This window comes from Salmo trutta, chromosome 7 (assembly GCF_901001165.1).
Source record: "Salmo trutta chromosome 7, fSalTru1.1, whole genome shotgun sequence".
NCBI classification, from domain to species: domain Eukaryota; kingdom Metazoa; phylum Chordata; class Actinopteri; order Salmoniformes; family Salmonidae; genus Salmo; species Salmo trutta.
In genome coordinates this window covers 32,997,511-33,013,004 of record NC_042963.1, presented here as the reverse complement: position 1 = coordinate 33,013,004, position 15,494 = coordinate 32,997,511, and the positions used below count along the sequence as shown (strand labels likewise).

General features: G+C 44.1%; 1 protein-coding gene across 2 annotated transcripts in view; it reads right to left on the bottom strand.

Moving 5' to 3' along the window:
• shank3a (SH3 and multiple ankyrin repeat domains 3a) overlaps window positions 1-15,494 on the bottom strand; it is a 383,230-nt gene that overhangs the window by 83,421 nt on the left and 284,315 nt on the right. For both annotated transcript variants that reach the window (XM_029758638.1, XM_029758640.1), the window contains 4 exons: window positions 9,336-9,413; window positions 8,310-8,376; window positions 7,661-7,896; window positions 7,329-7,492 (listed from right to left, as the gene is read on the bottom strand). In XM_029758638.1, coding sequence (XP_029614498.1) covers window positions 7,329-7,492; window positions 7,661-7,896; window positions 8,310-8,376; window positions 9,336-9,413 — 545 coding nt within the window. The remainder of the gene's footprint in view (window positions 1-7,328; window positions 7,493-7,660; window positions 7,897-8,309; window positions 8,377-9,335; window positions 9,414-15,494) is intronic.

Genomic DNA, 15,494 nt, shown 5'->3' with positions numbered 1-15,494 from the left:
ACGGTTAACAGTAACGGAATCGTTCCCGTCTTTGTCGCTCAGATCCGTCTGGCAGTCCCCTTGGGTCACACATATCCTGAGCTCCCACTCTGACCGAACAGCCCTCCAGAGAGTGGAAGAGATCCCCGCGTCTTTACAGCCTCCAGTGCTCCAGGCTGAGTTTCAGATCCCACCTACTCCCCTGGCTCTGGAGGTCTAGGTCCTGCCGTGGAGGAGAGGGAGAGAGGCTGGCTCTGCTCCCCGACCAAGACTCCTTCTCCTGGGAGTCCCTCTCCACTCCCCTCCACCCCTCACACACACGCGCCCGCTCACACACACTCACACACGCATACACACTGGCGACGACGCTGCTGCTAACCCTGCTGCTGCTACCACTACTGCACTTGGCGTCTCCCCTCCCCTCTGACGGCTCACACACACTTACACAGCTCTCTCCGAGCATTCTACCCAACACACAAGCAGGCTGCCCCCTCCGTTACTGCGAACACTACACCTCCACTAGAACAACATACGCTAGCAACAGCTTGTCGCGAACACAGTGTGCCGACATACACACACACGCCCCACAGCACCATTGATCTCCTCCTGCCTGTCTGCCTGTGTGTGTGCATGCGCCACTGCTCCCCGGGGCAGGTTGGTGTGTGATGGGGTGGGGGTGGGTTGTTGCTGGCTTAATTGTTGCTGGCAATCTACCTTCCTTGAATCGCCTTGAAACACCTTTTCTCTCTCCCCCTTTCTGCCCCATCTCTCTGTCTCTCTCTCTCTACCTTCCCTCCATCTCTCTGTCTCTCTCTCTCTACCTTCCCTCCATCTCTCTGTCTCTCTCTCTCTACCTTCCCTCCATCTCTCTGTCTCTCTCTCTCTACCTTCCCTCCATCTCTCTGTCTCTCTCTCTCTACCTTCCCTCCATTTCTCTGAGGGAGGCGTCTGGTGAATTCTAATAGAGCCGAAGCAGAGGTTCTCCTGGTATTCATTCATCCCTACTGCTGCAGCTGTGTGTGTGTGTGTGTGTGTGTGTGTGTGTGTGTGTGTGTGTGTGTGTGTGTGTGTGTGAGCACCACCCTGTATCATACTGCTACCTGTTTGTCTGTGTCCTCAACACTCACCCTCCAATCCTTCTTACAGCTGCGTTTCTCCTCCCTCCCTCCTTCTCTCCTCTCTGCTTTATCTTTGGTCTTGCAAAATCATGAATACAGTGATTCATGAATCAATGTTTTTATCTTGCATCTGTGTGTTTATGTGTGTTTGTCTGTGTAACTTTGTTTACATACGTGTGTACATTGTGGGTATCATGTGACGTGTCTGTGTGAAAACCCCTCTATATCTACCCCTCCCCTCTCCCTTTCTCTCTTTCCCTTCTTCCTGTCTCTCCCTTTCTGTCTCTGTGTCGTATCAATCACTCGTAACCCTTTATTCATTCATTCTCCTCTCTCCATCTTTCCCGCTTCCTCGCTTCTCTCCCCTTTTCTCTCCCTCTCTCTCCCTGTACCCTTCTCACTCTCCTTCGAAGCAGCGGCTTGCTGACGGTTTTCCAATTACCTCGGGACTGAGCGGAGGGAGAGGAGGAGAGAGGAGAGGAGGAGAGAGAGGAGAGAGAGAGTGGAGAGGAGAGGCTGGGGTGGCTGCCTGCCGCATGTTAATGACCGAGCCCAGGACACTGAATACGACACAGAGTAAAATGGAGTGGTGGAGGGGTGGAGGGAGGGAGGGCAGAGCAGAGCAGAGCAGAGAGATGGAGGGAGAAAAGAGGAGAGAGAGAGAGACAGGTTGGGGATAATGGGAGGAAGAGCGAGGGAAAGGAGAGAGATGAAAGAAGAAGCTAAAGTGTGCCGGAGAGACAGGGGTACAGGCAGAATAAGATAAAGAGAGGGATGAGGCTAAAAGAGGACAGAACGGGCTGGGTAAACAAGGAAATAGAGCTGCTGCTATAACTTGGCTTCCACACCTAATTAAGCCAGTAGCTAAACGGATGTGCATTCACATTCATTTATTACAGGCAATTCAACTACATCGCTAAATGCTGCTGCAAGCTGGTCTGGACCATCCATGTTATACAAAAATGCACACACAAATCAAATCAAATGTTATTTGTCACATGCTTCATAAACAACAGGTGTAGACTAACAGTGACATGTTTACTTACACTCAGACTCACACTCAAACTGGGGGTTGGAACTGAAATTATTTTCCAATCATTTAGTTCTGAATAGAACCACTATTTCTTCCTTCTGTTCCAGCAAAATAAAGTTCTGAACCGGTTTGAACTCAACAAAAAGTACTAGTTTATATCGTTCTTTTCTGCACGACATTAAATGACTTCACCAATCAGTGTGGATAGAGCAGCTTGCTGTGGAGTGGGTAAGTGATTTAATCTGTATAGAAAAGTCGTTAAGAGCAAATAGTATTTTGCTGTAACAGCATGGTTTAAACATAAAGAAAGACAAACACACACACACTGTGCTGCTAGAGACAGTGTAGGGCGTGAGATACAACTGAAATTTTGCGGCTGAGGAAAGAGCGAGAGAGGATGGAGGACGAAGCTTGCCTTGACGCGCTGGGCATCTTATTATGACATGCATTATCTGAATTAGGCCCACAGAACTATACCTACGGAGGAGAGGCTTCTACCTAGGAACTTTGAATGTCTTTGAATTTCCGAGTTGGTTTAAACAGCTAGCTAGCTAAAAAGCTTGTATGTGCAGATAAAAACATGTCTTACTTTTTTGTAGTTAAGAAATCCAATGAGAAACGTGATAACTATAGTATCATTAACTACCATTGAAAAAGTGAATCCATTCTTTTAAACATCTCTCCCTAATTTCTGAATCATCCTTGTAACGTCTTCAGTAGGCTACAGTAACCTATGCTTCAAAGGGGAGGAGCAGGTATCCTACAAACACACGCACACCCACTGGAAAAGGTTTCCAGCTGGCAGGCAGACACTGGAATACGTTTCTGAGTGCTTTGCATATGCACTTTATTGCTATTTTTGTGGGACTAGAAAAGAAATGCCTGGAATGTAAAATAACGCTATTAACCGGTTCCCATGCTTTTAAAAAAACTATTCTGTTCTGGAACAATATAGATTACTTTTGTTTCCAGTTTGGGTTCTGTTCCTCAAGTAATTTTGTTATTTTCCAGGTTTCTTTTCTGTTCCCTGAACCGGTTCCAACCCTTGACACTCTCTCGCACGCACGCACGCACGCACGCACGCACGCACACACACACACACACACACACACACACACACACACACACACACACACACACACACACACAGAGAGAGAAACTCACACATACACACAGAGAAACACACACATACACACAGAGAAACTCACACATACACACAGAGAAACACACACATACACACAGAGAAACACACACATACACACAGAGAAACTCACACATACACACAGAGAAACACACACATACACACAGAGAAACACACACATACACACAGAGAAACTCACACATACACACAGAGAAACACACACATACACACAGTGCTGTAAAGGTACGTAAGATGGTCTGACCTCTGTGGTGGCAGATCCTCTGATTGTTCCTTGCAGCTGGGCTGGAGTATGTGGGGGTTGGTGCTGGTGGTGTTTGTGTGTGTGTGTGTTGGTTCCTGTAGACTCTAGATTGATCTCCAACTGTCCTCCCCTTTAATGGCCTGTGTTTACACTTTCCACAACGGCCCACCTATCTGTGTGTGTGTGTGTGTGTGTGTGTGTGTGTGTGTGTGTGTGTGTGCGTAAGAGGGGGTGTGTGTGTGTGTAAGAGGGGGTGAGGGACATGCAGGAACAACACTATTGATCTAAATTAACTGCAGGATGAATGACTGGCGCTTTAACTACCTTTTAGACACATTTATAAATACATTACTGTAAAACACACCTTCAGACACACCGTTTAAATAAATAAAATGAACAACTACAAGGCTCTCAGCCGTTTCTCTGTCCCTCCCTCACTCCCGACTTTGTTCCATCTCTCTTTCCTTCCATCTCTTCCTATATAACATGTTCCTTATTGTGCAAGACAACATTCCCCTTTTTCTTAGGACACTGCTTCTGTAACCATCACCCTTCTCGTGCAAATGGCACTCACACAAATAGGTTTCCCTCCATAAGGTTGGTTCATCCCATTATAAAATACAATCATAAGTATCATCAGACTCTGCATCCTAATGACCAGCTCTTTCTCTCCATCTTTCTCTCTGCATAGCTGCACCTGAACAAAGATATTATACCATTGTTTTCTCTCTATCTCAGCACCTCTCTCTTCCTCATCACTGCATGCATGTGAATAGCCATGGTTATGACATTGTGTGGTAATCTACTGGTAAAAGAGAACATTAGAGTTGTGTTCAGGAGATCATTGTATCTGTGAAAGCAGCTAGCTGCAGATGCTAAGTAGACACAACAACTCTAAAGCACATTGACACTGACTAAACCCCAAACAGATGGATCAATACCTCATGCAAACATCTACCTCAGATTAAAATGGAGAAATAAAAAACAAACTATTACATCATATCAGGTATCCACATTGACTATGTTATTGATACAAACCAACTAGCTCTAACAGTCTCACATCAGAATTAGACGTTCATGCATGTTTCTCAAATATTAAATGCAGAAGTTGCTGCAAACATTAAGTTTTGAAGTGTTTAAGGTTAAGTTTAGGCATTAACTCAGAATGGTTAAGGTAAGGGTTAAGGTTTGGGATAGGCTGAAAACTAAAACCTCAAAAACAACTTTATATCCTGGATTCTAACATGCAACCTTTGTCACCAGAGGCAGATGCCTACACCCCTCCGCCATCCCTGTCCACAATGCCCTACTTACTTGAAGGTAACACCACTCAGTGTTGCCCCTAGTGGCCGGTTTCCATGTCATCTCCCGACATTCTCAGACATGAATGGACATCGAGTACTGACTTGTGTCACGGGTGACCTGGCTGCACAAATAACCGTATGTACAAAATATTTCGCTAACTTTTTTTAACCCTCTTTTATAATAAGGTTGACATTACAGATGTTATAAACAGTGACAACATCTTAGGATGACTGACAGTAGTGTTAAATGATACAGTGTCACGGTCACCAAATGAAGATAAAGTTGTTTGTGTTTTAATGTATGTACAACATAGATCTGTATCATCGCTGATTTATCTTAACCACTGAAATACAGCAGCCATTGATTATACAGGACTAAATGTCCTCCTGGGGAGAGTACATCTTATCTCACTAATGTGTGTGTGTGTGTGTGTGTGTGTGTGTGTGTGTGTGTGTGTGTGTGTGTGTGTGTGTGTGTGTGTGTGTGTGTGTGTGTGCGTGCGTGCGTGCGTGCATCCAAACTGTGTCCCAAAGTGGGGGGATTAGCAGCCAAACGGCTCAATGCTGTCTGAACTGTGTCACCTTTTGATGATGCAGACTATGATGCGTTCGGATCGATTCCGCCATGTCCTCCTTTAATGTGGATTCTCTAAGCTGGACTCAAGAGATTATCTCTCTTTCTTCACCTCACTCTCTCTCTCTCTCTTTCCCTTTCTCTCTCACACACTTTCTCTCTATCCCGCTTTCGCTGTCTATTTCTTTCTCTCAGCCTTTTGGCAGCAGTAAGAAACCATGGATAATTTCCCCCCAGCAGCCTCTAGTGTGACTAATACAGGGAGGACGAGGGATGAGAGAGAGAGGGAGATAGATAGAGACAGAGGAGTCGGAGGAGAAAGAGGGAGGACAGGAAGTGACAGGGGATAAGGGATGAAAGAGAGGATGTGAGAAAGAGAGGGAAAGGTAAAAAGAAAGGTGAGAAAGAGAACGAAAGAAAATGAATAGGGGACAGATGGAGAAAGCAGAGGGAAACAGGAAAGGGGCCTATTACCTTACCAACCTCCAAGGAAATCATTGGTGTCATCTTGGTTTTCAATGGTATAGATAACTCACTCACATTGTGACATACAACCGTTTCATGCATCTAAATTCCAACCTTTTCCCAACCATTCCACCATTCCCAGATGCCCCCTGGCAAAAGTGTTAGACTCCTTACAGCACCGCCCACTCTGGTGTGAGAGGAAGTGATGGCATGTTCCACAGGAAGTCGTTGTGTTGGCCGTAGGGGCGGGCCACTGCCGGCCAAACTAATTTCCCACTTCCCTGGTACCCAGAATGCCCCTGGAGCTACCACCGGGTGGACAGACGTTCACAGAGCGAGAGATGGAGAGAGAGAGAGATGGAAAGATGGCGCAGGGAGGGGGACTGAGAGAGAGAGAGGGAGACCAGTAGTAGCCAACAAGAGGGAGGGAAAGGAGTAGTGAAGGAAGGAAAGAAGAAGGGAGGGAAACAAGGAAGGAGGGGTGAAGATTAGGTATAAATGTATCGCTAATGTTTTCCCTGCACCATGCCATTTGAGGACCATCTCTCTCTCTCTCAGATGTCCTCAGGCCTTTACTGTTGTGTCAATAACATCCATAATTTCCAGACCTGTCAATTCTTACACAGATAAACATGACTAATTACAGCAAAAAAATCAAAGAAAAGAACAGACAGGCATCTAGGACAGGACACATCAGGGAAATGACCTCTACCTTCCTCTATCTGTGCCTTTCTTTATCCCTCCTTCTGTACCTCCCTCAGTCTAACTACTACTGACACGGGAGTCTCAGTAAGCATCTCATATGTACTGAAAATGAAGGTAACTATACCTCTTTGTGGAGACCGTAGTACATTCAAACACAGGCAAGCTACACTACCTCTACCAACAGGGTGTCATGTTCAACACACTGATTCTGCTTTACTACTGTGGCCTTCTTGAAACAAAGGGAAGGGTGGGACGAAGAGAGAGAGAGAGAGAGAGAGAGAGAGAGAGAGAGAGAAAGAGGTCTGAGTAGCAGCATGTGTGACGGATGGAGTGAAGTGACAGTAGGGTATTACAAAGGGGCTATGGTCGTGTCTGTAATTCCCATGTCAGACATCAAACTGCTGCCGCTTCTGGAGAATAAGCACACACACACACACACGCACGCACGCACGCACGCACGCACACACACACACACACATAAACGCACACACACGCACTTGCAGAAACGCATGCACACATACAGTATTCTATATGTGTTAATCATGTACTGAGTCAGTACGACTGACACATGATCACAATAAAATGGTTAGGAACCTCAGCATTAGTAATCTGCTCAATTTATCCCACACTGGAGAGACAATGACAAGGAGAAGAGAGGAGGAGCTTTCCTTTCAGATCAAACCCAGAACAGTTCATTGTCCCCCAAGGGAGCAGTATATTAAATATATGATTGATTGTCTGTCTCACCTGAGCCGTCCTCGGGGGACGTGTCCTAGAGGGTGTCCGTGTGTCTTCCTGATGCCCTGATCGCCCTCATGCAGATGACTGTGTAGTGAGGGAGAGCGGGAGTGGGAGGAGCGAGAGCTGCCTGTGCTCTGGAGACTGCTGTCTGGCATCTCTCCATGACGAGTCTGGAATATAACACACACACAGTCATACACAGTCTGTTACACACACATCCCATAAATCTCTGTCACACACACGCAGGCAGGCACGCACTCCCATGCAAACACACACACACTCTGTCTCTGTCTCTCTCTCTCTGTCTCTCTCTCTCTGTCTCTCTCTGTGTCTCTCACCTCCCCCAGGCTGGCATGTTGTTGGTGTTGTCCCAGTGCAGGGAGGCTTCTCAGAGAGGGGACAGGAGACTGACCCTGTCGACCGTGAGCCTGCCCCAGACCTTGACCCAGACCTTGACTGCTGTCCCCATTGAGGTTGTTGTCGCTAGCCGAGCGCAGCAGGGAGCGGGGCGAGGGCAGTCCTCCCACCAACACACGTCTACGGTTGGTGTAGGAGGGGGTCTCCCTGAAAGGCACTGGGAGAGGAACACACAACATGTTTCTGGCCTAATCAACATGACAATGTATGCCTTTATGCCTAAGGCACTGCCGAGGCTATTGAGTTAGGAAAACATCTCACTACATTAAATTAGGAATCTGGTATATTCTCTTCTTCAAACACTAGATGGCAGACTATTCACACATAGCAGATTGACACCCAGTACACTGAATTACACAGAGAAAGTGCACATGATCAGGAATCATTACTGACTGGGTGATTACAATGGCTACAGTCCGAGTGCTTCAGTCACTTTGCTGAGGGCTCTCTAACCCTCTGACACCACTATGGGAGATCAGTCAGGGTAATTCAGTCTAGATTCATTCATTAGAGTCCAGTGACCACCTACTGTTAGCCACATACCCATGGCATGTACTGTAGTCTACTCACCAACGTCTGACACTTTGTGGATCTTGATGATTTCAGCCAGATCAAAGTTTCCTGCTATAATGGCCACCTGGAGGAGGAGAGAGGGAGGAGAGAAGAGGGGATGGAAGGGGAGGAGAGAGGGAGGAGAGAAGAGGGGATGGAAGGGGAGGAGAGAGGGAGGAGAGAAGAGGGGATGGAAGGGGAGGAGAGAGGGAGGAGAGAAGAGGGGATGGAAGGGGAGGAGAAACACAAGTCAACTGTCCTTCTCATGGGGAGAGAACAGAACCCTGCTGAAAGCTGCTGTCTCAGATTCTGTCTGGAATAAACATTAGCCTCTGTTGTTTCAAGAAAACTTTTGGGAACCAATTATCAGACGTATACTACATCGACTCTAAACTACAGCTAACAGGGGAACATTCCATTCAAACCACATTCTCTCTCCCACCTTCCCTCCATCCTTCAATATCATCTTTTTCAGACTACATTTCCATCACAACTTCTATCTCACCCCTCTTAATTTGCATTACTCTATGGTTCCATCTCTCTCTCTTTCTCTCTCTTTCTCTCGCTCTCTGATTAATATTTCACACATCGGTATCCCTTCATTAAAAGGCTGATTGTAACAGATGTCTGACAGCAGTGTGTGTTTCTGATTTCTGGCACTGTGTGAGTGTGTGCATGTGAATGCGTGCACGTGTACATGTGAATGTGCTGGCGGTGTGTGGTGCCAGATAGCCCTGTGTACAAACAAATGAACATTGATGTATTGAGGAAATCTGTGTTAATGTCAATTTGTCACAAGCTTAATCACACAGCTTGCCACAGAGGCAGGCCAGAGTACAGAAACAGTGTTCAAGTGGAGTTGCCTTTATGTCATTTAGTTATCACAGAACAAATATAAATATAATGTTGGGCTTCCTTGACCTCCAAGAGTTGCAAAAACTTTTTCCATATTAAGTCACATAAAGTTGTCCTCATGGCATATGGTTACGGTATAACTAGAATGTAATGTCTGATAGAGGCCAGCTGATGGATGGTGTGTCTCACCTGAAAGGCTGTCTGGCTGTTGTAGTTCTTGATCTCTTTATTCGCTCCCCGAAACAGTAAAACTCTGGTACAGCTATCCTGAAAGAGAAAGAGAGAGAATTGGATACTTTGTTAGACAAGTTAGATCAGTTGTGAAATGTTGGTATTTTGGTTGCATATGGATGTTAAATTCATCAGAACACACACGAACAAGCACACATGCACAACCGTGCACGTGCACGTGCACACACACAGAAACACACACACACACACCGAATATATATGAGGCTCCAGTGAGTGCCAGCTCTGTTCTCTAAATTGGTCCCAACAGAGCTGTCTGATAATTACACTGACCAGAGAGAGAGAGAAAGAGAGCCTCACTTCCTCTCTCCATTCATCCTTTAATGCTAGAGCCTTCCTCGTCCCTTCTCTCCCTCTCAGAAATGTCTTTCCATTACCCTCCTCTTCCCTCCTCTCTCCCTCCATTCATAGCCTACATAACATGTATGTTGCTGGGTGAATGTGTGTGTAATTAGGCTATATCATTGGGGCTGTGTGTACATGTATAGTCCTCTCCCTCTCTCAGGAGTGGTCCGTGGGTTAAGGGGAAGGGCGACGTGTTTGCAGGGTATGAATAGAATTAACAGCGCTATGATTGACCTTAACCAAACTTGTGGCTGCTCTCTTCCTGGAGCCTTTTGAGTCATACTGTATATACACTCACAGGAACGCACATTTCTGTTCATATTACACTGATCTCATAGGAACCTTTTGAGTTTATTGTGTGTTTTTTTAAGGTAAGCAGAGAGACATGAGGAATCCACACATCTTTGTTTAACTAACCAGGCGGTTCAATAATGCAGTGCCTTTCCTATAATAGCTCTATAATCACTTCATGCTAATGCTAGCAACCCTTCCGGCTGTTAGCTTAGCTAATCACTAGACGCTTGTACAGTACTCTCTCTCTTTCTCTCTCTCTCTCTCTCTCTCTCTCTCTCTCTCAATTTTCAATTCAATTCAAAGGTGCTTTAATGGCATTGGAAACATACTCTATGTTTACATTTCCAAAGCAAATGAAAAACAACAAACAGTAAAAAAAACTATCAGAAATGAACAGTAAACATTACACTCACAAAATGTTCAAGGGAATAAAGGCATTTTAAATGTCATGTTATTGGCTATGTACAGTGTTTTAACAATGTGCAAATAGCTGAAGTATGAATGGCAAGAGAAAAGAAATAAATAAACAGATAAATATAGGTTGTATTTACAATGGTGTTTGTGCTCCACTGGTTGTCCTTTTCTTGTGACAACAGGCCACACATCTTGCTGCTGTGACTGCACACTGCCACACTTCGCCTAACAGATATGGGAGTTTGTCAATATTTGGCATGTTTCTAAATTCTTTGTCGGTCTGTGTGAAATATGTGTCGCTTATATGGTCATACAATTAGCAGGAGGATAGGAAGTGCAGCTCAGTTTCCACCTCGTTTTGTGGGCACTGGGTACATAGCCTGTCTTCTCTCGAGACCCAGGTCTGCCTATGGCGGCCTCTATCGATAGCAAGGCTATGCTTACTCTGTACATAGTCAAGAATATCCTTCATTTTGTGTCAGTCACAGTGGTCAGGTATTTTGCCACTGCATACTTTCTGTTTATGGCCAGATAACATTCCAGTTTGCTCTGTTTTTTGGTTGAATCTTTCTAATGTGTCAAATAATTATCTTGTTGTTTTCTCACGATTTGGTTGGGTCCAATTGTGTTGCTGTCCTGGGGCTCTGTGGGGTTTGTTTGTGTTTGTGAACTGAGCCCCAAAACCAGCTGGCAAATTAGCGGGTATCGGCCAAACGCTGCTCTGTATGCGTTATTTGGGGTTTTATGTTGTACACAGAGGATATTTTTTCAGAATTCTGCATGCAGAGTCTCAATTGGGTGTTTGTCCCATTTTGTGAATTATTGGTTAGTGAGTGGACCCCTAACTTCAAAACTACAGAGGGTAATGGGTTCTATAACTGATTGAAATATTTTTTACCAGATTCTAACTGTCAAATTTTATGTTCATTTTGATGGCGTAGAAGGCCCTTCTTGCCTTAACTCTCAGATCGTTCACAGCTTTGTGGAAGTTACCTGTGGGTTTGATGTTAAGCCGGGGTAGGTATCGTTTTTTTGTGTGCTACAGGGCAACAGTGTCTAGATTGAATTTGTATTCTTGGTCCTGGCAACTGGACCTTTTTTGGAATACTATTATTATTGTTTTACTAAGATTCTCTGTCAAGACCCAGGTGTGACAGAATCTGTGCAGAAGATCTAGGTGCTGCTGTAAGCCGTCCTTGGTTGGGGACAGGAGCAACAGATTATGGAAAAGATGGTGCCGGAGGGTAGGGCTGCCGTCTTATTGGCTCTTAACCAACCATGCTATTTTGTTTGTCTATTCACATTGTTCGTAACTTGTTTTGAACATAATGTTGCTGCTACCGTCTCTTATGACTGAAAAGAGTTTATGGACATCAGAACTGGGATTATTCCCCTCAAGTTGGACGAGGAGTTCTCTTCAATGAGTCAGACGCGAGGGATATACTACAGATGCCCGACCAGGCCCAGATCCCCTTGTTTCGCTGGAAAAGGAAAGGCAGGTTTCACGGAAAGAGATCGGGATGCCTTGTGAGGATCAGGCAACGAGTGGCTAATCTGCCCTTGCCTTCCAGTCTGCTAGTTAACGTTCAATCGCTGGAAAATAAACGGGACGAACTGAAAGCACGTATATCCTACGAACGGGACATTAAAAACTGTAATATCTTACGTGGCTGAACGATGACATTAAGAACATACAGCTGGCGGGTTATACTCTATCAACAGAACAGCAGCCTCTGGTAAGACACGGGCAGGGGCCTATGAACTTATGTAAACAACAGCCGGTGCACGATATCTAAGGAACTCTCAAGGTTTTGCTCGCCTGAGGTAGAGCATCTCATGATAAGCTGTAGACCACAATATCTACCTATAGAGTTTTCATCTGTATTTTTTGTAGCTGTCTACATACCATTACAGACTGAGGCTGGCACTAAAACCACACTCAATGAGTTGTAGTCCACCATAAGCAAACACTCATCCAGAGGCGGCGCTCCTAGTGGCCGGGGACTTTAATGCAGGGAATCTTAATTCAGTTTTACAAAATTTCTAACAGCATGTTAAATGTGCAACCAGAGGGAAAAAAATTCTAGACCACTTTTACTCCACACACAGACAGGTGTACAAAGCTCTCCCTTGCCCTCCATTTGGCAAATCTGACCATAACTCTATCCTTTTGATTCCTGCTTACAAGATAAAATTAAAGCAGGAAGCACCAGTGACTCGGTCTATAAAAAAGTGGTCAGATGAAGCAGATGCTAAACTACAGGACTGTTTTGCTAGCACAGACTGGAATATGTTCCGGGATTCTTCCGATGGCATTGAGGAGTACACCACATCAGTCACTGGCTTTATCAATAAGTGCATCGAGGACGTCGTCCCGACCAATTTTATTAACCAAACACTTGTTGTTGTTTGTGTACATTGGTTTTATGATGACATATGTTTTTACCCTAACACCGCTTTCCATCCATTTATATAGCAGGCCCTCATGCCAAATTGAGTCAAAAGCTTTTTTTGAGATCACTAAATCATGAGAAGACTTTGTTTTTGTTTTGTTTTGTTTGTCATTTAGGTTGTGCATGGTGTATACGTGGTCTGTTGTATGGTAATTTGGTAAAAAAAACATTTCACATTTGCATAAGCCATATTTTTCACTGAGGAGTCTGTAGGAATGTAGGAGTCTGCCGTTAATGATAATGCAGAGGATTTTACAGAGGTTGCTGTTGACGCATATTCCACTGTAGTTATTGGGGTCGAATTTATCTCTACTTTTGTGAATTGGGATGATCAGGCCTTGGTTACAAATATTGGGGAAGATGCCACATCTGAGGATAATGTTAAAGAGTTTAAGTATAGCCAATTTTAAATTGTCCATATATTTTATCATTTAGTTTAGGAAATAATCAACATCCCAGGGTGTTTGGTTGGAGAGTTTGCATTTTGTCCTGTAGTTCATTAAATGTAATTGGAGACTCCAGTGGGTTATGGTAGTCTAATACTAGTTGATTCTAAGATTTGTAATTGATTGTGTATATGTGTTTGCTGTTTGCTTGTTGTTAAATGGCCAACAAGATTGGAGATAGATAACTCTTCATGTTGTTGTTTTGTTTAGTGTGTTCTAATTTTCCCAGAAGGGGTTTGATTCTATGGATTTTTCCATTACATTCAGCTGATTTCTGACATGCTGTTCCTTCTTTTTCCTTAGTGTATTTCTGTCCTGTTTGACCATTTGTCATCATTGTTAATTTTATTTTGGTTGTCTGCTTGACATTTTTAGATTTGATAGGGAAGCTGAAAGATCAAATATACTTTAAGCTTTCTACTGCCAGATTTACACCTTCACTATTGCAGTGAAACATTTTGTCCAGGATGTTCTCTAAAAAGGATTGAATTTGTTGTTTGCCAATAGTTTTTGGTATGTTTCTACACAACACTCCTTCCACCTATGGCATTTCTTAATAGTAAGCAGTTTATCCTGCTTTTTTTCTTCTCTGTTCAAGTACACTGTGATTTTGCTGTGATCCGATAGGGGTGTCAGTGGGCTGACTGAACGCTCTGAGAGACTCTGGGTTGAGTTCGGACATAAAGTAGTCTACAGTACTCTCTCTCTCATGTTGTAAAGCTGCTGTATAGCGTATAATGGGGGTGGCCTCTTTTAAAGGCATTTAAATGCCTTTATTTTTACTTTACACTTAAAGGTGAGGAGCAAACTGTAGCTAATGACCCCATTAAGTCTCTGACAGTGAATTAGCTAGGGCGGTTAATGCACATAGAGGTGGGCTGTGTGTGTGTGTGTGTGTGTGTGTGTTTTGTTCTCCCTAAGGAAGGAGTCCCTAGCAGTAGGAGGATAATCTACTGGGAATGAGAAAGTATCCATTAAAGAGAAGGAGGCTGACAGTGATGAGACATGAGAGACAGGGGGTGATAAAGCAGGAACAGGGAGAGAGGGATGAGTGGAAAAACAGAGAGAAGGGAATTATGGGATGGAGAGAAAGAGAGGCAGTGGTTGTTCAGTCTGTGTATGTGTGTGTGCATGCTCTTTTTATTTGGAATGGGGAGATGAATGGCAGTAGAAAACCCATGCATCAACTGCTGCCTCTCAACTTACAACAACACACACATACAGTATACACACATATACACACACACACACACACACACACACACACACACACACACACACACTCCAGGAGACCAATTATAGAGAGGGACATCTGTCTCCCTGCTTGCAGCCATAGTGATATTACAGGAAACCAGGTTAAGAATCGAGCAGACTTCCTCTCCACGTTTCTTTACCATGATATACACTGAACATCAGCAGGTCAACTCCAGAGGAGTAGAGTTCCCCTAAAGTACCGTCGCTAAAAGCAATCTAAAAGCTCTGCATTTTACTAAATGGATGAATCATTCAGGAGACTGAGTTTTAAATACAGAATTCAACAGCTTTATAGAGGGTTCCATTATCAAAAGAATGTAAGATACAATCACATTTCCAATCTGTTCCCTCTCCATGTCTTGTCTGACAGGTGCCTGATTCCACCTGGGCTCCTGGATAATAATGATGACAGAACCAGTTTGTATTTTGAATTTCGTTGTCTCACATTGAGATTTGTGGTTGGAAGTAAGATTTGCAAACGTGTTTAATTTCGCAAGCTTGTATCATGATGTGTGAAAAATTTAACAACGGTCGCAAACTTGTAACTTCACATTTGAATACATTCAATAAGATTTGCAAGCATCATTTATTTTATAAGTCCATGCTCGGGTTCTGTCATTTTTGTCACACTACCAAGAGAGTCATAAGATTGTAGAAAGTTTTGTACATTTGTAGAAAGAGATTCGCAAGTAATGAATACTGGTTTGAGCAGCAATAGGGGCAGGACCTTTTTTTCTCCTGACCAATCAGCCAAAACCACAGCCGCCTAATTGCTGCAACCATTGGCTGGATTGTTCGATCAATCAAATCTCAGAAAATAGCTTGAAGAGGAGAAGTAATTTTTTACAAAGTAACATTATTAACGTTACTCGGCCTAAAGTACTAGAATAAAA